At 35.9% G+C, this 22,897-nt stretch overlaps 1 protein-coding gene across 1 annotated transcript in view; it reads right to left on the bottom strand.

The window, feature by feature from the left end:
• The window catches only part of LOC106156515 (nesprin-1-like), a 119,740-nt gene that overhangs the window by 56,184 nt on the left and 40,659 nt on the right, over nucleotides 1–22,897 (bottom strand). Inside the window, exons 48-75 of the mRNA XM_087005459.1 lie at nucleotides 20,320–20,472; nucleotides 19,845–20,009; nucleotides 18,102–18,266; nucleotides 17,601–17,759; nucleotides 17,185–17,337; nucleotides 16,607–16,771; nucleotides 16,087–16,413; nucleotides 15,447–15,599; nucleotides 14,756–15,101; nucleotides 14,345–14,490; nucleotides 13,897–14,049; nucleotides 13,347–13,511; nucleotides 12,711–13,034; nucleotides 12,417–12,569; nucleotides 12,083–12,247; nucleotides 11,360–11,686; nucleotides 10,921–11,073; nucleotides 10,411–10,575; nucleotides 10,062–10,226; nucleotides 9,682–9,843; nucleotides 9,317–9,457; nucleotides 8,844–9,008; nucleotides 8,197–8,526; nucleotides 7,866–8,018; nucleotides 7,130–7,141; nucleotides 6,083–6,247; nucleotides 4,151–4,264; nucleotides 3,597–3,809 (exon numbers count right to left, since the gene is read on the bottom strand). Of these exons, the coding sequence (XP_086861585.1) occupies nucleotides 3,597–3,809; nucleotides 4,151–4,264; nucleotides 6,083–6,247; nucleotides 7,130–7,141; nucleotides 7,866–8,018; nucleotides 8,197–8,526; nucleotides 8,844–9,008; nucleotides 9,317–9,457; nucleotides 9,682–9,843; nucleotides 10,062–10,226; nucleotides 10,411–10,575; nucleotides 10,921–11,073; nucleotides 11,360–11,686; nucleotides 12,083–12,247; nucleotides 12,417–12,569; nucleotides 12,711–13,034; nucleotides 13,347–13,511; nucleotides 13,897–14,049; nucleotides 14,345–14,490; nucleotides 14,756–15,101; nucleotides 15,447–15,599; nucleotides 16,087–16,413; nucleotides 16,607–16,771; nucleotides 17,185–17,337; nucleotides 17,601–17,759; nucleotides 18,102–18,266; nucleotides 19,845–20,009; nucleotides 20,320–20,472 (5,157 nt within the window). The remainder of the gene's footprint in view (nucleotides 1–3,596; nucleotides 3,810–4,150; nucleotides 4,265–6,082; nucleotides 6,248–7,129; nucleotides 7,142–7,865; nucleotides 8,019–8,196; nucleotides 8,527–8,843; nucleotides 9,009–9,316; nucleotides 9,458–9,681; nucleotides 9,844–10,061; nucleotides 10,227–10,410; nucleotides 10,576–10,920; nucleotides 11,074–11,359; nucleotides 11,687–12,082; nucleotides 12,248–12,416; nucleotides 12,570–12,710; nucleotides 13,035–13,346; nucleotides 13,512–13,896; nucleotides 14,050–14,344; nucleotides 14,491–14,755; nucleotides 15,102–15,446; nucleotides 15,600–16,086; nucleotides 16,414–16,606; nucleotides 16,772–17,184; nucleotides 17,338–17,600; nucleotides 17,760–18,101; nucleotides 18,267–19,844; nucleotides 20,010–20,319; nucleotides 20,473–22,897) is intronic.

Here is a 22,897-nt window from a genome sequence, read left to right on the forward strand (position 1 = left end):
ACAAAAAAACCGAGACCACCTCCAGTGTTGGGCTTTACATGCTCTACAAAATGCAAAAAAGAATGGGTCTCTAGCATTAACAGTTCCCGAATTAGAGACAGTTTTCAGTTTCGGTATCTTATGGCCGCTACTCCCGTGAAAATGCACCGATTGACCCCAAATTCATGGAGATGAAAGATGACCTGAAGGGTAACACCTTCCAATAATATTATTGGTTAAGTCTGTGTGGTGTCTGAATAACAGGGAAAAAAAAATTTTTTTCGTAAAAAATTTAATTTTTTTGAAAATTTTGGCCCATTTGACCTTGAAGTAAAGGTCAAAGGTCAAATCCAAGGGTATATTTGAAATCTACACATATGACTTTTGGAAAGCCGTCTATAGAAATTTTTCCCATAACTCCTTCCGTAGGGTAGATAATTAGCATTTAATTTTGCCATTTTTAGACAAGGGTGCATTGCAATGAGTGCCACACCCAGACCCCAATACCGACAAAGCCCAAATTTTACGTGGAACGAGTTGAGATTATAGGTGACCTAAATCCATGAGATGGGTACGGGGGCCCTTACCGTCTAGGAGGAGAAGCGGTAACGGTAGCCGTCCGGCGGAGCCGGCGGAGCCGGCGGAGCCAACGGAGCCGGCGGAGCCGGCGGAGCCGGCGGAACGATCCGGACGGGACCGAAACCATGTGTACCGCCAGCGCTAACGCTGGTGGTACAATTATTTACAAGTTTTCATTGTTAAGTATTTTTTCTGTGACAAAGGTCAGAAAAATGAATGATCTCACATTTGTAATGTCTATGTACCAGGTTTGGGAGATAACTAATAGACAATGAAGTAAACACCTCTATGGCCCAGTGATAAGGAGGGGGGGGGTAGGGCAGTTAGTTAAACAAACAAGCCAAATTTCCTTTATAGTTGGTAAATAGTATATGCCCTTGCCATCAGACACCTTAATCATATAAAACACATTCTCAAATGACAGCCGACATTTTTCTTTGTAACTGTTTAAATGTCAAACACCTTGCTGGAGTAACTAAAAAGGCATCCGATATCACCTGCCCGTGATTACACATCCATAAAACTGCTGGAGCAGAACTTGAACGTTACTTCACTCTTCCAGTCCACTGTTCACCTACAGATTTCCCCCCTTTTTGCATCATTTCTCCTACGTAACATGCACTATTAGGTAATACAGCACTGGAGTCACAAGGAAAAAACTGCAAAGTAAGGATGAATGCCATCATGCGTCTTATTCACTTATGATTATATCTAATGGTGCATTAATGTGGACAAATTTGTAAAACAACACCACAATCTAAGGAGGCAATTTTCAACAGGCTTGACCACTCATATTTTCTATGTAAACAATAAATTATGGACAGTGCAAATTTACCTCATTATCCATATTATATTTTACACATTTGTTTATGGTGTGTAGGACTCAAAGGAGGTATGGAGCACATATACAACACAAAACAAAATCTTTCATTAAGGCTAATAAATGCATTTTTTTTTTTCATTTTATTGTTTTATGTATTTTATATGAGCTTCTTACTCTAAAAATAAAATAAAACTCATGTATATGTCACATATGTAGGAAGCAAGGCACACATTGCTCTGTTCATCCCCTGCCTTTTTAACATATGTCACACAGCTAGGTAACATTTGCACATCTAGTTCTTCAATTTACCTAATAAAACATACAGATAGAGACCATCCAAGGTTGATTTATGTCACCTAGTGTATATTGCCCTCAGTCCTAGATAATAAAGACATTAATAGTTTATAAAACATGTGTGGCATCTTGTATGCACTTATTGGGGTATTTCAACCTAAACTACCTGCTGTTTTCCCCTGAGGTCATAGAAATAAAATTTCCCTCCATCCTCCATTATGAATCATATTACCTTGATATTTCAGTAAAGCTAACATTAAATTACGCACGAAAATCTCGTATGCACACTTCCAGGAAGGCAGAAATCTATGTGTATCTGATACCTAGCCCAGCATCCGTTACACCAGCAACAGTTACGCTTCCAATCCCAGCTATATTCAGACACCTCCATCACATTTTTGATATGCCATCACAAAATATTATACACAGAAGCAGCCTACCTTCAAAGTAGAAACTTAAGACATTTTCTTCTTGCTGTGACTATATGCAGATAACATTGAACTGCCCACTTTCTCTTTATATCTTATCCTCTATCCCAGGTCAGGCAGTAATGTTTTGCAAGCCAATCTTAGCTGCAGCTGCCTTGTAAACTATTCCGCCATATGGGGGTCACAAAAGGTGAGAAGGGTCAGGTCACTTGTTCATAGGCAGTTATTTGCATTTTAGTAAAGAGTTTGTTTATCATCCACTGTATAGGTAGGAAAAACCGGTTCGGTTTGTATTTGTAGGAGCTTTTGGAAATATAATGCATTTAAAAACCCGTGGTTGAGGAAAATACAGTTTTGGTCTATTTAAATGGGCAGGAAAGAAGAGTTAACAGCGTCAAACTTATAGGATGGTGCAATCAGTTTTTGTCCAAAATTTATATTACATAAATCATTTTCCTGTCAGTTTCACACAAATAAGCAAAGGAAGCTATGAGACTATAATCAATTATTTATTCAACAATATAATGACCTACCAAATGTAATAATAAACAAATCAACATGCACACCCAAAAACAACATGCAGTACAGCTCATGCAGCAACAGGCCATTTACCTGTTTTATCCGTCTTTAATTAGACATGAAATCTTTTAATGTACCAAATAGAAAGACCACCTAAACCCTTCCCTTGGCACCAATCTATCCCCACGACAAAAAGGCATTCACTTTGATGAAATGTTACAAAATTTCCTACACCTGTTCCAAAGTTATGTAATACGTAGGTAATTTCAGGTACAGGAAGAAAAAGCTGTTCTCTCTTGAGAGACCACCACACAGAAACACAAAGATCTTTCACAATCGACTAATGAGTCGTAAATGAAAATTGTATAACCATATGACACTGTTTTTCTTGACAAACATGAAATTTTAACCCTGGATGTCATTGCCTCTGGTACCCACATTTTATCTCAAGATCAATGGTCTCAACTTTCTGATTTAGTCATTCCCTTTGAGAACAACAACATGGCACTCAAGTTTTAAGTGCGTTAATTCGATTATCATGTCTAAGGTTTAATTCTGAAACTGATATCTTTAATCTTTAAAAAAATGCCATTTTCACAAACATTAAGTTTGCTATAAATGTCCCCTTACATAAACTAGATGAGGTAACTTCAAAAACAAAGAAAGTGCTCCGAGGGTTAAAATTTATATGATTATTGAACAAACAAAAAATTTGAGGTGTCAAACTAAATTTGGTATGACTCAGATTAAAACAACTAGAGCAATAAAGGAAATTCTGGTCACAAAGTCTTTTCTCTGGGATCAAGGCGATAAGTAAATAATCTTGAGGTAAAAATAACTCACAAACACTGATCATCTGCATTTTGACCAATGGTGGGCATATGCAGCCTTTAAAAGCACATATTTAGCTATACACTGCATATTGACATATTTTATAAGGTATACCTTACTATGCACCACTCCACACAACCTACTTTATATTTCTCCAGCTGAGCTTTCTTTTCGCTGAGGTCAGCTTTTGGTTCTGGCTCAAGCATGAGGCCATCTTCCAGTTCAGCTATCCAGTGCACCAACACCCCATAGCATTGCTCGTACTCGTTCCACTTGATTAGACACTTCTCTAGCTTACTACAGCATTGGTTAATGCTCTTGTTTAGTTTGTCCCACTGTTCCTTCAACAGGCCCACCTAGAACACCATGGCATGCTTGTCAAATACCACCACCACCAGGTGCAGATGTTGTCATTTGTGATATTTTGTTAGTCGCTTTTTATCCTCTAAAAATTTGACTTTATTATTATTTTTTAATGTTTGGTTGCCTTTGATCAACTCTTTCCACCTGTCTGTCAGTCACAGTGCCTGTCTGTCTGTTTGTGTGACTTTTTGTGTCTGTCTGTCAGCTGTCTATATCTATCCTCCCATCTCCATCATGTTACACATTCCACAATCTACTCCCCTTTTCCAGTTAGTCTATTCTTATTTCTTCCAATTAGTCTTATTTTAATATTCATACAGTGACCATTTCTCACCTGTGCTTCCAGTTTTTTCTTCCCCTCTGGTGTTGACCGGTGTGTGACTCTATCACACATCTCACAGGCATGGTTCAACTTCTGCAGACCTCCATCCAAGCTACTGGTGATCTCCTGCAATAACACAATATTATACAATATTTACCCTACTTCTATAATTTCTAGTGTCCTTAGTTTATATTTCTAATTTTTTTTAAATTTCATGATCTAGAAAAGAAACAAGAGGTTAAATAACTGCAACCTCTCAGAATGATTTAATTATAATTTTTAAGTAGGTATTGATCAGACTGATTTCCCAAAGTCAACATTTCTGTTAATATAAATATGCAAATTACCGAGGTCAACGAAGCCTCACCTATTGGAACATTAACACAGATAATAAATACTCACTCTACAGAGCCAAAAATCCATTGAAAAATTAGTCAATTTCCATAATACCAAGTTAATATTCCTCAAGCAATCTATGTACATTCCATGTAAGAACCTTCACATATTTCCTGGCCTAAGTCCAGGTGGTATGTATTGGTGCATTACTTAATGGGCACCCCAAATGTAATTACTCCTAGAATTGATTGCTACTAGTGCTCACAAGCTGGGTGTTATATATGGTAAGTTAATGTTTTTTCTCAAGACTGTTTTGAATGTTCCTCCCTATAGAACTGAGCACTGATATTACCAGTCCCCTAGTGGAAAATAAACCTTGCTTCCAGAGAGTGTGGTCTGGCTCTGATGGTGTTTATATCTAGTTTGAAGTTGTTAGCACTTGCTGCAATGTTGTTCATTTGCATGTATTATATGGTTATCCCCTGTGCATTTTAGAGCACCAAAAATATATATATTGCATTCCCCTTTTTTCTTCGATTACAAGAAAATTATTTTTTAAATAAAGAGAGCAGCGATATGAATTCTTTGGCTTTTTGTGTATCTTCAAATAAAACCAAATAACTGAAGACAACAATAATGACAGGAAGTTGTGTTTTGCACAAACACGAAAAAGATATGTCTTGAATATGAGTCTGCCTTTAAAACCTTCCCATCACATTACTATATACTACTGGTTAAATTAATATACAGTACAAATTTCCCTGTTGGGTGGAATCCCTTTTTTTTTTTTACAAAACTCAAATGAAGTGCACTGTACATCATCATCATCTAAAATCACCCTGAGCTTCAGAGATAACTTGACACTAACCTCTTCACTGTAGTCTATCGTGATCGTGTCAAGTTACCTCTGACGAAAATAGTTTGACCTAGTTTATATAAGCCAATCGAATCCATGTTTCAAAATTTTTCACCAAAGTTTGGTGAAAACGCTGATTGGTTGACCGTCGGCAATCCTCGGCTGATTCCGCAAGCTCCATACTACGACAAAGTTATTGTCGAGTGCGGAGACATCCGAGTAGTTCCGAGTGCATAACCGTACACAAAGAAAGCAGGGCGTCTCCTACGAGTGACTACGTAAAATAATGTGTTAAGTTATCTCTTGATTCTTTGCAAAATATGAGTATATCGGAATTGAAACCAGAGCAGTTAGAGGCTCTGCATTATTATATACTGAGGGATGATGTATTTTGCGTGCTGCCCACAGGTTACGGCAAGTCCCTGATAATCAGCCTTATCTTTGATTGGTCCGGGTTTGAACAAAGCGCGCTTTGACTCGTTCGCGTTCATTGGCTAGATCGTTCAATGAGTCATTGAGTGCGGGCTTTAAATTTGATTGGCGGGCGGCGGGGGCAATTGAATGTGGTCAGAGGTAACTTGACACGATGAAGATAGACTACAGTGAAGAGGTTAGTGTCAAGTTATCTCTGAAGCTCAGGGTGTCTAAAATTAACTTAACCTTAAAAAATTTACAAATGCCACACAAGAATATCATAAACAAATCTTTGGTCTTGTTAATTTATTTCTTGCTTATATTCATTCAGTACATACCTTGATGTTACTGATTTTATTCTCTATGTCATGCCAGTCACCACTTGTATCATTACAAGAAGCCAGTTTCTGATTGGTCACTTCTATCCAATGGAAACAGTCATCATAACTTCGCTTGAATGCTTTGTGGTCTCTTGTCTGCTGGTTCATTTTCTCCAGAGAATCCTATAAGTTTATAAATAACAATGAAATGGGTATTTGAAATTAATTTATCTTTTTTTAACAATATTTCATCTTTTGTTCTTAAGATTCACTATAGTTAAATGCATTCTAAGCTTGGCATCAATAATATTTGAAAACAATATAACAAGTTGTTCTACATTTCTTAAAATGAAGACAATGCTTGAATACCTAGATCAATGACATTACTTACATGACCTTCACGTCCTTACATTAATCTAAGATACATTTTTTTTTAATCAAACATAATTTTCTTGTACAATAAGGCACATCTTTCTCTTATAATAAATAATTTCTATATTACTCGTTAATAAAAATACCATGCATGGCCTTGATTTATATGCATGCTATTTGTTTTTCACTTGTAAGAAATCTTTTATATGTAGCAGGAAAAAAGTCTATCCTGAATAAAAATTCCCATACATGTACATGCAAAATAATACTTTAATTGAACAAGAACAACCTGCCTCCCTACTGACGTAAGAATCAAAGTATGAGTTAATCATGCTGACTTGCAAAAGTTGCTAGACTTCAGTTTGACACAAAATTTGAATTTGGCAAAATTTTCCAAGTGGTATTTGACTGAAAAGGATGTTTGAAAGAGCCAAGACTATCAAGTAATATCTTAGTAAGATAGTACCCTAGAGATCTGTTTTTTTTTTCAAATCCATCATGCATTCAAGTTAACCCTAATATTTCATTTTCAAGAACTCTTTGAATTTAGTTAGTATGGAACAATATTAAATAACTGTGGAATGTCATATCATAACGTCATGCACATGAACATTGAACAAATTAAAAAATAATTAGATTTAGTAGACTATTAGGTTACATAGACCATTTTAGTTAATGGCCTGATACACTTACAGTTATTCGGTCCTGAAAAAGATGAAATTTGATGTGATTGATGCCATCTTTTAAGTTCACTACTCTAATCTCAACCACAAAATGCATAATTGATCCATGAACAGCATTGCTTTCTAAAAGCAAAGTCTGATGCAAAAAATGTCAGAACAATGTAGTTTTAGCATGGCAAACTGGGAACAGTTAAACAGCCCTGTCCAATATCAAGCCTACTTTTATCAACATTTACTTTGCTTGGTTTACTGCAGTACAGATCAGAACTTTTTCATCCTCTCAAAGTCAAGTTTAAGAATTTTATGCAGTTTATTTTTACAAAATGCAAGAACCAAAACTGCAGAAGGTGATGTCATTCTAAAAGGCATACAATGCATATTAGACACTAATATATAAAAATAATAATTTTTCTGAGAATTTCTGGAATTTTCTATTTACTACCAATGCAGGGTATACCCTGTTCTACGTAGATAAGAAAAGTACAAACTATAAACCCAAGGGAACCAAAATTCTAATTTTTACCACCAGGAGTGAAATTTACCAATATCATGAACTGTAATTCTGTGAACAGTTTTGAATTTGGTATACTTTGTTGATAAGAGATAAGTGTTAAAATCTCTGGGAAAAATTTAATACTTGCTATATGAAGGCCAAAAGCTCAATGTGTCTATTTAGCAAGAAAGCCTATATAATAGGGGTACATCAGAACTGTGACACATAATATCAAATCAACACAATATTTTACCTTAACAATGGAAGCCAGAGTCTGGTATCTTGACGCCAGTTGAACCATTGCCATGGAAACGCCTGGATCTGTACTGGATTTTATCACTTCTTCTGCATGGTCATTGACTTTGTCCAGTATTGGTTTATGGTCAGCAATTTGCTCTTGTAGTATCTGCACATAATTTTAGATTTTCAAGTTATACTAGCTGTAAAGTTTATCAGGAAATAACTGAAAAAGTTCATATGCATTGGAAATATTTTGATAAGATAGGAAATTTTCATTTCAGAAAACTCAAAATAAAACTGTAGTTTTTAAATAAATATATAACAATCAGTTATAAGATATTCACCTGCATCTCCTTTACAAGAATTTGTTTCTCTTCCAAGTTCATAATCTTAGTCTCTTGCTTGGCCTTGACCTTTGCCTCAGTTTCAACAAGCCATTCCTCCATCATCTTGTAAGCGTTTTCATACTCAATCCAGCACAATATACATTCCTCCAGTACTCCCTCCACCTCATCAACCTTGGCCATGAAGGTTTCCCAATCCTGTTTGAGTTGTTTGGCCTCATGTTGTAGGTATTCACGGCCTTTGGTGGCACTACACAGGACCACTTTGTCGTTTAGTTCTACTGCCGTGTTCACCTTGCTGGCACCATCTTGGGCTTCTTCTCTGAAGTCCTAGAAGACATTGTAAGCTGTCAGAAACATTTGCCTTCATCAAATCCGTTTTACGCCTATATTTCATTGAATTAAATTCAATACACCAACCATTTCTCATAATGTATCCCTACTGCTTTTAAAAATGTAACATGATAGTCAAACAGGTGTTTTTTGTTTGTTTGTTATTTGTTTTCTTTTTCCTTGTTTTTGAGTCAAATATGAGAGAAGAAGTTAAACTGTAACATTAACATTATATCAATTGACAAATAAATGACATAATTCAACAATGAGGGACAGAATGTCCACAATGAATACTTAAAATGTTGTAAGCCTACTTGTAATTTCTCCAATCTCTTCTCAACATCTTCCTTATTTCCAGAGCAGGTATGCAGCTTATTCAGCTTCTGTTTCATCATGGCTAGCCAGGTGAGGGTGTCATGGTACCTCTCCCTGTAGGCTTGATGGTCAGACACCTGGGTCTCCAGACTGGTAACAAGCTCCTGAAAACCACATTTCATAAATGTGTTGAATGTCGTTCTGAATATGACACAGAGTGCCTGGCAAAATTATCTGTTCTCTTACTTTGTGAGGAAATGCCCTTTTTAGACTCAATCAGATTTAAAGATAGAAAATGCTTTTCAAAACAAAAGATATATTATGCTGTGCCAAGACATCCTATAACCAGTGAAAAGGATCAACATATTGGAACAGATCTAATTAAGTTTTCCTGAAAATGCCTTAATCAGTTCAGTGGTGAAGTGTGAGAGTTAATCAATTTGTAGTAAAGAAATGAAAAGACCAGCTCTACCTTGGAGGCAGACAGCACAGCATCATATTTATTGCAAGTCTGCGTTATCTGACCACTGGTCTTTGGGTCCTGGATGTGGGTCAGTTTGTCCTTTAGTTGGTCAACTGTGGACTGGTGTGCTTTGACATCCTGCAGAATTATCTGAAGAAAAAACAATAACATTAAGATGTTATCTAAAATTAATAGAATAAGTAAAATAAATGTATGATCTTCAACAGATCTCTAAAATCATCTCTTTCATGTTTCCTTTAAGAGTGAGGACAAGTCAGCTGATAGATAAACACCCAGTATATAGTTTTCTACAAAATCAAAACAAACTTATATCTAAAATCAAAATATTCAACATCAAGAATCAATATATTTACTTTGCATTTTTCCAGATATGTCCTTTTTTCTGGTAGGTCATTTCTGAAGCCAGTGTCAGCCTTCACCTTCACCTCTGTGTCTTTAACCCACATCAGGAGTTGCTCATGGACTTTCTGCATGTCTATCCAATTGGCCACGAGTTTTTCTAGTTTACCTTTACCCTGAAAAAAAAAATGTTCTCCTCGATTATTAAATTACACATCATTACTTTCAAAATTGCTTTAAAATATGATGAATACCCTAAATTATTTGCGTTTGGCTCTTATTCCTAAAAAGCTGAAATCTTTATATCAAATTTGTTTCAAAGTTTCATTTGTTATTATACAGATGTATTCCCACCTATACTGCAAATAATTTTTGCAGGACAGAAGCAAGATACCTGAATAACTTCTGTTTTCAGCCCTTCATAACTATGTTTCAAAGTGTCCAGATCTTCCCTTATGGTTTGACATCCTTGTGCATTGGAGTTAGGCTTGGTTTTCTCTGCTAGGTCAATAACACTTCTCAGCATGCTCTGGCCCTGATCTAAGGATGCTTGTAGATCCTGAATTATAATATATGTATATACATTCCTTTTTCATCTTCACATGTTATTTGTACATACATAATTTACATAAAAAATTCATATTTTTATTTTCTTTCTTTATTTATTTATTTTTGGGCAAATTTATATATATTCATTAAATAATCATTTTACAGGACTTTCAAAATAAACCTTTGACACCTACTCTGCAATTATGCAACTTTTCTTCAATATCATGCCTTGACCCTGTGGTGTCTTGAGTGGCCTCCAGGCGACCTCTAGTGAGAGAAATCCAGTCTTCACAATCTTGGTAAGCATTTCTATACTGCTCATGATCGGTAAAGTTTGACTCTAGTTTTCTGATAACCTCCTGAAATTGGTAAAATTGTGTCAAAAGAGAGCATTTATTCAAATAATTTTAATGTAAAATCTGCTAGTCTAAATGGCAAATTTGGTTCTAATGTGTATAGATTTTACAGATAAATAAATTATATCGTATCAGTACAGATATATGTAAGTTCAGGCTGTCATTCAAATATTTCATAAGTGCCTACATATTTAGCAAACATTACAAAAACTAACAAGAAATACATAAATAAATAAATACACAGAATATTAAAGAAATAAAAACCATGTGCCATATATAACAACACACAAACTGTAACCTCATCACTTTTTTTCTCGAAAACCCAGGGTGTAATTCTGCTGTACTCACCATGGATGCTGCCAGCACTGTTTGATACCTTGTGGTGAGCTGAGTGATGCCATGAGAGATCTTGGCATCTGGGTTGGTCTCCAGTAAAGCCTGTGCCTTCTGGCTGACACCGTCCAAGTGTAGCTGGTGGGAGACCAGGTCCTGGTGCTGAGCCTGGAAAAATGTGGGTCAAAGTGAGTTTATGGTCAAAAAAGTTTCGTTTTGGTAACTTGGTAAGCCTTGTGCTAGTTACTTATTGTTTCACAGTGCATGACCAAACTCAAAAAAAAAGCAAAAGTCTATGTAAAATTTGAAACAAAATCACTGGTATGTTTTGAACATATTTCATCAATATCTAAGATGGAAAGAACACCTAAATCCTCATTTACACAATTCACAATTGTGTGCTGTCTAAATTCTATTCTGCTTTCCAAACTAGAAAACTATTAAGAGTCCATACCTGGTATTCATCTAATTGTGCCTTCTTGTCCTGTATGGTAGCCTTCAGTTCCAGTTCTTTTCTCAAATGAACATCCATGTCCTTTAGCCAGTCTAAGAACCTCTGTTGTGCCTCCTCGTAAGTGCCCCATCTGTCCAAACAGGTCTCCAGACCAGACTGGGCCTTGGTCACTTCTGACCGGTAGTCTTCCAGTTCTTGGGTCATGGTGGCCAGGTCTTGCTGGATGCGGTTTTGTCCAGCAGATGATGTGTTGTGCAGGACTGCATCAGCGGCAGATGACACTTTGGAAAGTTTGTCATTGCCATCTGCTATACTCTTCTCCAGTTCCTGTTTTAGAGATATATGCTCATATCAATGAACTTCCTGTCATTCAATAGCTATTTGATTGAATCATATTGAATGAAAATGTATTTTTCCACATTTTTTCATCAATTTCAAAATTAATTTCAAAAGTTCACACACACACAAAAAAAAAAAAAATATATATATATATATATATATATATATTTAAATGGCATTGTCCTAGAAAATCGTGGTGGTTGGATCTTAGTTACAATAATAGCTGTGGTATCATCATCATCAAAGGTTCTCTTCTCTTCAGAGACTGTGGCGAGCGTATAATTTGCAGTCTGAAAATCATAGCATATAAAATTTTTTGTTTTTGAATTATTTGAATGGGTAGACTAGAACAAAAACCTGGTAGCAAAAGTAATTTCTGTGTACCTTTATCTTATCTTTCTTCATCATGACCAAAGACTTCTCCCCATATGCATCAGAACATGCAGACAATCTCTCTTGAGCAGTCCGTAACCATGAGGCAAATGCAGAACAAGCCTCGTGATAGGTCTGGTGGTCATCCACCACCTCCTGTGCTCTCTTCACTGCATTCTATAAAATAATCACAGATAAAATAAGAAAAGAAAGAGATCACACTGGTTGAAAAAAAGTATTTTCTAATCAAACTGATTTAAACACTTGAATGAAACTGAAGCTGTAAATATGGGATTTATCCATTTTTTTCTTTAATTCAATTCTTCTTCATGAATTAATTTCTGACCTTTGCTGTGTCAACTAGGGCTTCGTATCTGGTCATGATCTGTGTTGCCCGAGATGTCACCTTGCTGCGGGGACTCTTTTGCCCCAGCTCCTGAGCCTTGGAACTCACTGAGTCCACCATCTGCTCATAGGCTATAATGTCCTGGGTCAAATTCTGGAAAGAACAAAAAAATTTTGTACTGTAAATACTGAAAACTAACAAACAGTCCTTTAATGAAGCATTTTTTCCTTTTAATTGAAACCTAATTTTTTGGGAGGAATAGTTGATACATGAGCCATATATATTTTTAAATACCTTTATCTTTTGAAGGTGTGTCTTCTTTTCACCAATGTCAGAGTTCAGGGCCACATCCTTGACCTTGATCTCATTATCTGACAGCCATTTTTCTATCTGTCCCAAGCTGTCGTCATAGTCACTCCACTGAAGGAGACAAGACTCCAGTGTCACTTTTGTGTCACTGATGCGGGCCACAAAAGCATCCCAGTCTCTCTGAAGAGCCGCTAGCTCTCGCCGAATATTTTCTCTTCCATCCACAGAGGTTGTGGTCAGTACCTTGTCCCCCCAGGTGTTGGCTGTGTGGAGCAGTGAATGGCCTTCTTCTTTCACAACTGCAAACTCCTGTTAAAATATTTTTAAAAATGGGATACACATTAACATTCATTTGTCTGTAGAAAACTGCAAGTTTGTGCCCTTTTCCATTTTTTTTTTCCAAAAAATATGTACAATCTTATATGAAATAAAAGAAGGAAGGCTATTAATATATATTGCAAATTAACAATGATCAATTCCAGCAACATAACATGAAGGGGATCCTCAGCTTCACCTATCCTCAACTTTTATGTAAGAAAGTCCTTGAAAACCCAACTTGAGTTAAAAACCAATGAAACTAAATGTAAAACTAAATGTTAAGACAGCCAACACAACATTTACCTGTAGTTTATCAATCTGTGACTGAATGGTGTCCTTGTCTCCAGAGGTGTCAGCACATGTGTCCAGGTTCTCGGCCACAGATTCCAGCCAGGTGGTGAACTCAGCACGGCACTGCTGGTACTGAACATGTACCTGAACCTGCTGCTCATACTTCTTTATCATATCCTACAACAGATCAATGGATGTAATTAATGGAGTCCGGGGATGAGATTGTCATTTAGTGAAAAAGTCTGAGAATATTGTGTGTGGAGTCCATGGGCTATTTGCATTGATTACAAAAATTATATTTTTGGCTCACTAAAAGTTGGAAATTCCCTGATGTTCTGAAAAATCTCAATACTGGGTATCAGTATATAAAACTATTTGGACTTTTTCAAAGTAAATAACTGGTTTTATTTGATCATCCTGGCCGATCTTTTAAATTCAATAATACCTAGAAATGTTATGTGACAGTGGCAATACAAGTTTTTTTTTTTTTTTTTTTTTTTTTTTTTTTTAAGGGGCATTTTTCTTTTTCTAGGTGCATTTGTCAAATAATACCCATATTTACCTTTGACAGTGCTGTGAGTGTGGCATATCTAGAATTAAGTTGCATGAGTTGAGTGCTGATCCTGGTATCTGTAGTTGACTGCATTATACTCTGTGCCTTCTCACTCAGGGCATCAAAAACAGGCTGATGTTTCACTATGTCCTCATATTTTGACTGGAATGACAATTATATCATCTAATGTTTTTGTAGAGGTGAAAAAGTCCAATGTTGTCCTAATTTAAGCAGTTTTTGTCTGCAATTCTACAATAAATTTTTGAAAGATAAAAAATAATTATATAGTGAAATAAGTTTTCCATTTTTCTGGATAATGATGATAAAAAGCCATGTTTCATAGGTAAAGAAAACATGTTCATAGTCCATTTAAACAAGATTTCCTTCTTTATCAAAATTATGAAAATACATGTTCATTTGCTACTTGAAACCTCAAAATGAACATCGAGTAGAATACCTTTTGTTTTTCTAACTGTATCGTTTTCTCCTCTAAATTAGCCTTAAAGTCAGTGTCTGCCTTCAGTTTGATATCTTGCTCCTTCACCCACTCATTAAGTTGCTCATACTGGTCTATATAGTCACTCCACCTGATACATAACTCCTCTGAAAATATCAAAGAAAAACATGTTGATTATGAATTTCAATACTAAAGAAATGCTGTCAATTTAATTTAAACTCATGTTTTCTTAATAACATCTGATCACTGTTAATGGGTGAGGGATTGATAAGAAAATCAGAAATTTTCTTCTGTTAGTTTTTCTTTGGAGATTTTAAATAATGAAATATCATATCAATCCACTTCATATGTAAGTTGTATAGATGCAGTAATGTAAGCAATTAATATTAGACATCTACAATAAATGCATACCTAGATTTAACTGTAGTTCCTGCGCAGAAGAGAAAGTGGCCTCCACATCCTCCTGCAGTGCAGTGAGCTCTTTCTGGATAATCTGCTGCCCTTTAGAAGATGTGGTGGCAGACGCAGTCTCAGCTTTCTGGGAAGCAATGTGGACTTTCTCTGCGCCAGCTTCCCTTGAGTCCATAATCTCTTGTAGTTTGTGTGCACTGGATTCTACCCCTGTTCTGTCTGTGTGAACCCCGCTGCAGATGGCTAGCTTGTCCTTGATGTGGTTCAACCAGTTCACAGCTTCTGTGTGTGCATCTTTATAGTTCTGATGGTCGAGAACTGACCTCTCACATTTCTTTACTTGCTCCTATGAAAAAATTAAATACATCTCAATTACTAAAATTATTTAGATATCTGTAAGACTAGAATTATTTTCACTTATACTATTTGTCATTTAAAGACAGGGACTGGCTTCACAAATGAGCTATAGTCCAAAAGTTGGACTAAGATTCAGTTGTAGAAAAATCCATAGCAGTCCACTTAAATAATGTACCTACTGGTCTAAAACATTGTAAAACAGACAGGATATTTCAATAGGTTGGAATACTACTGTTTTATCTCAGGTCAATGTAGACTAAAATGTTGGTCTTAAAAGTTAAAACCAATTTTATGGGCTTAAGGTCTTTAATGAAACAGGTCCCAGTATACACACCTTTGCACTGGTTGCTAATGCCTCATATCTGGAGACAATCTCTGTGACTTTGGATGTCAGCTGATCATCACTGGCATCCTCTCTCAGTGCTTGGGCTTTGGAGTTGAGGCTGTCAATGGCACTGTTTTGACTGTTGATGGTCAACTGTACTGCCTGTAATTGGACATTAAATTTAATATTGGAAACATACACTGGATTAAACATAGTGGCAGTATTAAGGCAAAGAAAGAAGTTATAATTTGCAACATTATTTGTCAGTCAAATAAGTTTTTAGTCTTGTCTAGGGATAGTAAAAGTTCCCATCTAATGACAGTAAAGCATTTGTAAAGAGACTAAATTTGCCAGTCTTTGTTTTCAAGACCCTTTGTTGGAGAATCAATATGTCATAGGTAAAAAACGTAGTCTTTCTAAAGCAATTTACAACTTTACTGTTATTTTTGAACAGGAAAGAATACATAATGTCTAAACATGAATGTTATAATGTTTTTAATGACGGTTACATATTTATCACAAGTAAACTCAAAAATCTTAATTTTCAAAGTCCATAATTCATATAATTATCTATTACTACTTCCTTTTAAATTAATAAATTTAAGGAATTTTGCCAAAAGTAAAGGAACAAACTAAAACACTATTCTACCTTTAATCTCTCTAGCTGTGCCCTCTTCTCTGGTAAAGTGCTGCATGGGTCAGACTCGGTCTTCAAAGAAGTCTCCATTTCGGTCAGCCACTTGAGTAACTGACCAGTGCTGTCATCATACACTGACCACTGTGTCATACAGCTCTCCAGTTTGGTCTTGGCATCATTTACGCTGGCTCCCAAACTGTCCCAGTCTTCTTGCAGTGACTGTTGCTCTCTACGCAAGTTGTCCCGTCCTATAGGTGACGTGTTTGGCAAGACAAGCTGTAGAGCATCGGTCACAGCTTGAATTTTTCGGAAACCTTGGTCCCTGTTGCTTGCCAACTCCTGAGGACAAAAAATTCATTAAATGTTTTTAGAAAATTATTCTTTTTTTCGAATATATCTATGCAGTTCTTTGACATCTAATCCATTCAGGGTAGTACTGATACAAGCTTCATTCAAGACATCACACTTAGATTTCATTTAGGTTTACTAGGACCAGTGTCGCAAAAATCATATTAAAAGCTTCCCCTTTTACCTTCAATTGTTCTAGTCTCTCCTGAATGGCTTTCTTGTCCCCAGCACCAATACTACACTTGGCCAGCTTCTCTCTGATAACAGCTTGCCACTTCAGGCAGTTCTCCCTGGCGTCTTGATACTGCTGGCAGTCAATGACAAACTGCTCCCAGCGACGCACAGTCTCCTGTATTAGAAAACATACAAAATGATGACACAGACACATTGTGTGGTATTCATACCTAAGTCATAGATATTTTAAGTCTAAGTAAAACAATTATCCTGTCTCTGGGAGCTTCCATCGTCAACCAGATGCAGTGGCCACATTCAGCTTGTTATTGTAGTGGTCTTTTTAAGGTAACATTTTCAGCATCAACTTTAGCCCTTTTGCAGCTAGATGACTAGATGCTGACTTCTTTTGTTTACTGAAGAGCTTTCTCTCCAACATTCTTCTGTTTACTGTCTAGCTGCAAAAGGCCTATGACTCCCAGAATACTCATTTTTATTTTTAATGTTATTATTATTATTAAAAATTTTATTATTATTATTATTATTATTATTATTATTTTGAATAAAACTTAAAATCTAACAGAATCTTACCCTGACAGTGATAATGAGAGCCTGATACTTGTGGTTGAGTTGGGAGGCCTGAGTGCTGACCCTGGAGTCTGTGCTCAGCCTGCTCAGTGTACTGGCACAGTCACAGCAGTTGTCTATCTGTAACTGGTACAGGGACACCTCTTCCTGCCAGCCCTGGTGAGATAGAACAGAGAATAAGGGGGTAAGATTCAAAACGCGATGATAACTGATTACTAACTGCATCTGATTAAGGCCCGACTTAATATTAAGACTGGGATGAGTAAAGAATCTGAAGGACAGGAGATGAACGAGAGAGAGAGAGAGAGAGAGAAAATTGGCACTGTTCATATTTTTCCTACTAAAATCAAATTTTGATTTCTCTACATGCGCAATACATATCTCCCATACATCATTATTTAGAAGACACTGCAGCATACCTTCAGCTTTTCCAGTTGAGCCGACTTTTCTCTCTGTGTTCCCACCAATTCTACTGTCTTCAGTTTCATTTCCATCTCCTTGACCCAGTTAGAGCAGGTATCATACTTGTCCTCAAATGTCTGCCAATGGCGCAAGCAGTCCTCAAGGTCTGTCTTTGTCTAGAATGGAAGACAGCAGTATACATTACACTACATAGTTTGTAATATGTACTTGCTATACATGCTACACATGTGCCTATGCATGCACACACAGTAAACAGGACAAGCGTAAAAAAAAGTTTACTTTGATGCTGTGTACTAAATACACCCTAATCTGCAAAAAAAAAATGATTATTCTTAACTATATTAAACACATCAATGGCTATGAAATGCTGCTATTTTCAGTAATGTAAAGAATGAGACTTTTATGCCTGTTAAGACAGAAAAGATGAAGGCTTATCTGTAGTTATCAAAGTAACCAAAGCAATGGAAACAATCTCTGAAGAAACATTAAACTCTTACCTGCTCTAGTTTGGTTACAAAGTTGTCATAGTCGGTCTTCAGCTCCTCTGTGTCTCTCTTTATAGCTTCTTGACCATGAGTGACAGTGAACGGGATGACCCTCTCAGCATCAGACTGGACTCCAGCCAGTTTGGGGTCTCCCTCCATCTTTAGCACCAAGATGTCCTGGAGAAGGTCATTCAAGATGAAATCAAAAACTGAACCAATGACTTGATTTCAAAACACATTTTAATTGATATAATAAGAAAGGAAGCATATATATTTGCCTTTGTAATGTTATTTTACCCATTTTAGAAAATTGCCAAAACTGGTTACCTTTCCATATATACACTATGGTGAATTCAAAATTGTTGATTTCCCCAGTCTGTTATAATAACCATTTTATTGGTAAAATTAACCCCAAAAAATTAATTTCAAATGTTTTAAACAATTGGTCATTCTGGCATTCAACATGGCTATTCCACATCATCTTTTATGGTCAATCACTTCATGCCAAATGACCAGGCATGCTGAATCACTCCAACTTTAAATAGCACAGCATCCAAGTCAATGTTACCATTCCATACATTTAGTCTAGCAAGACTCAAACAGCAATACAACTTATAATAACCAGTGATCACGGCAATGCTTTGTTTTATAATGGAATCATGTAGCAAAAATCATACCATTTGAACAAATCCAACATAATCTCCAATTAATAAATTATGTGCTAATTCTGACTATAATATGTTTTTTTAAGGGGGACCATAATGCTACACATGAAAATTTTATCTAGGGAATAAGCCAGCCAGGGTGGGTGGGAGGGTGGGGATCTTTTTTCTTTACTGACTTTCAGAGACCTATATTCTAAAATAGTCTAATCTACAAAGGAGTAATGCCACAAAAGAACAATTTATATTAGGAAAGCAAACTTACATAATTTGTCAAATTTTTGTCCAAAAAAAATGGTTTCTTTTCAAATAAAACCTTATAAAACTGCTTAATTCATGATTATATATTTAGATGGTACTTGAAATCATCAGAATTAGCACATGCACCTTACAGTAAATAAGCCATAACCATCCAAGCCAATACAAGTCAAACTTCCAAACCGAGAAACTTACAAAACGCCGCTGTTTAACCAACATAACAAACAAAGAAATAAAAGAACAAAAGAGAAAAATGTGTTAGCTCCATGTTGACTAATGCATTATCCTAGGTTCTATTGTAAAATAAAAATGAAAGATTCTAAAAGCACTGAAGAAGTTAAAGATACATACATGCAATTGTTCATGCTGCTTAATAAATAAGGAGGATAAGTAAAATGAAATAATGTACTCAATATCCTATCTTACATATTTATATTTTTTCTGAAAGATGGATTAAGTTAAAAGATAAGATAATTTATCTATTCTACACATGCAAGAGTAAAAGTTTCCACAAAATTATGTAAAATAGTAGAGAAAAACATATAAGATTTAGTTACCATATGACTAACTTAAAATCTACAGAAACTATGTAAACAACTACAAAGTATCGCACTACTTGATGGAGAAATACCTATGATGTTAACAAAACTATCAACTGAAATGTCTAGTTTGTGAGTGTTAATGACCATCTTAAATTTGGACAATATATATTAGAAAGAAAAACTGTGAATATATACTACTTCTTGAGTTTTTCCATTTTAAAACAATCCAATACATATAAAACACCATACACATAAAACACATTTAAAAATCAACATAATATCTGATCTTTTACCTGTAGTCTATCCAGTCGACTCTGTACGGCATGTTTGTCCCCTGTGACATCATCACACAGAGCTAGCCTCTCTTTCATAGCCTCCAGCCAGTCCAGACAACTGGAGGACGAGTCATAGTACTGCTGGTGATCAGAAACTATCGTCTCATACTTGTGGACAAGTTCCTGCAATTGTAAAAGTAAAAATTCCTTCATTGGAAATTCTTTTACAGATACATTACCTTGTAACTGACTCTGTTTGGCACAGGTACATTGCTGTGACTTTTATCTTCTCCTCCTCTTTTTTAAATTTTGTACTGCTGAAACCTTTACAGAGTGTTGATTTATAAAGTTAACATTTCATATTTCAATACAATATTTATTCCCATATGTGATGGTAAAGGTTCCAACTGTGTTTTTGTCCACTCAGAACTTTCAGTCCAGTCTCACTGATAGAACATGGGATTATAATTGTGTATTTCTAAGAATCCATTACCTTGGCTGCCACACATAGCTCTTGGTATCTTGCTGTGAGCTGTGCCATGTGCTGTGTAATATGGGGGTCACTGGTGCTGTCGCTAAGAGACTGGGCTTTATCTCGGACACTGTCCACCACACGCTGGTATGCCTGGATGTCCTGCTGCAAGCTCTGGTAACAGACAACAGTCAAACTAAATCCAAGTATTTCAAGGTGGATGATCCATATATGATCAAAACAGGATATTCAAAACAGTTATCATGTTATTTTCATTCTGACCTATATACCCTTAAAAAGTGCATTTTGCAAAAATTTATAAATAAATTCTCTCAAAAACTTAATAATGACTAGAGGATCAGAGAGGCGATACCGCCTCCGAATATTGTACCACCAGCTGGAGCAAGCGCATTCGTATAGACCCCCACATACACAAAATAAGGGACACAGCCACCAGTTTTGTGCTTGACAAGCTGTAAAAATGCAATCAACAAGAATTTTTAAACTATTGCAAAAAATATATATGGTACAATCAAATTTAAGTTCTTCGTAAGGTAGGTCAAGGGTCAATTTCAAGGTCACAGTAAATTGCCAGTATATGACTTCCTATTCAAGTTCAAGAGTAACTATGGACCTATCTCTGTCAAGTTTGAAGTTAAAAGAGAAAGAAATTAGCAGAGTTCAGTTCATGATAAAAAGTAGGTCAAAGGTCAATTTCAAGGTCACATTTAGATTGCCAGTATATGACTTCCTATTCAAGTTCAATAGTAACTACGGACCTATCTCAGCCAGTTTTGGAGATAAAAGGAAAGCAAAATTTGCAAAATTCAGTTTATGGTGTAAAGTAGGTCAAAGGTCAATTTTAAGGTCACATTTAGATTGCCAGTATATGACTTCCTTTTCAAGTTCAATTGTAACTACGGACCTATCTCAGCCAGTTTTGGAGATAAAAGGAAAGCAAAATTTGCAAAATTCAGTTTATGGTGTAAAGTAGGTCAAAGGTCAATTTTAAGGTCACATTTAGATTGCCAGTATATGACTTCCTTTTCAAGTTCAATAGTAACTATGGACCTATCTCTGCCAGTTTTGGAGATAAAAGGAAAGCAAAATTTGCAAAGTTCAGTTCATGGTGAAAAGTAGGTCAAAGGTCAATTTCAAGGTCACATTTAGATTGCCAGTATATGACTTCCTATTCAAGTTCAATAGTAACTATGGACCTATCTCAGCCAGTTTTGGAGATAAAAGGGAAGCAAAATTTGCAAAATTCAGTTCATGGTGAAAAGTAGGTCAAAGGTCAATTTCAAGGTCACATTTAGATTGCCAGTATATGACTTCCTATTCAAGTTCAATAGTAACTATGGACCTATCTCTGCCAGTTTTGGAGATAAAAGGGAAGCAAAATTGGCAAAATTCAGTTTATGGTGAAAAGTAGGTCAAAGGTCAATTTTGAGGTCACATTTAGATTGCCAGTATATGACTTCCTATTCAAGTTCAATAGTAACTACGGACCTATCTCAGCCAGTTTTGGAGATAAAAGGAAAGCAAAATTTGCAAAATTCAGTTCATGGTGTAAAGTAGGTCAAAGGTCAATTTTGAGGTCACATTTAGATTGCCAGTATATGACTTCCTATTCAAGTTCAATAGTTACTATGGACCTATCTCTGCCAGTTTTGGAGATAAAAGGGAAGCAAGTTTTGCAAAGTTCAGTTTATGGTGAAAAGTAGGTCAAAGGTCAATTTTAAGGTCACATTTAGATTGCCAGTATATGACTTCCTATTCAAGTTCAATAGTAACTATGGACCTATCTCTGCCAGTTTTGAGTAAAAGGGAAGAAAAATTTGCAAAGTTCAGTTCATGGTGAAAAGTAGGTCAAAGGTCACTTTCAAGGTCATAGTAAGATTGCCAGTATATGACTTCCTATTCAACTTCAATAGTAACTATGGACCTATCTCTGCCAGTTTTGGAGATAAAAGGGAAGAAAAATTTGCAAAGTTCAGTTCATGGTGAAAAGTAGGTCAAAGGTCACTTTCAAGGTCATAGTAAGATTGCCAGTATATGACTTCCTATTCAACTTCAATAGTAACTATGGTCCTATCTCTGCCAGTTTTGGAGATATAAGGGACTAAATGTTATAATTTTGGAGTTACCATAATGTGCCTTAAATTTCGTACAGAAAAAATTAATTAAAATAAAGAAAATGTCATTTTGGTCAAAATTCTTGAAATAGGAGGTGCTCTGAAGTTTCAGAAGTTCAAATTTGATGAAATAATGTCATTTTTGAACACAAGTTGTCTGCTTTGCCAAGCCTTATGTTTTATTTTTCCAGAGTTCAAAATTTATTATCCATTACCGTACTGCACATTTTGCTTTTACCACCAATATGTACTTTTTGATACAGCGTAACTCGAAAACCGTATGGAATACAAAAAAACCGAGACCACCTCCAGTGTTGGGCTTTACATGCTCTACAAAATGCAAAAAAGAATGGGTCTCTAGCATTAATGGTTCCCGAATTAGAGACAGTTTTCAGTTTCGGTATCTTATGGCCGCTACTCCCGTGAAAATGCACCGATTGACCCCAAATTCATGGAGATGAAAG

This window comes from Lingula anatina, chromosome 2, assembly GCF_051362555.1.
Source record: "Lingula anatina isolate TDL-2025a chromosome 2, LinAna3.0, whole genome shotgun sequence".
Taxonomy (NCBI): Eukaryota; Metazoa; Brachiopoda; class Lingulata; order Lingulida; family Lingulidae; genus Lingula; species Lingula anatina.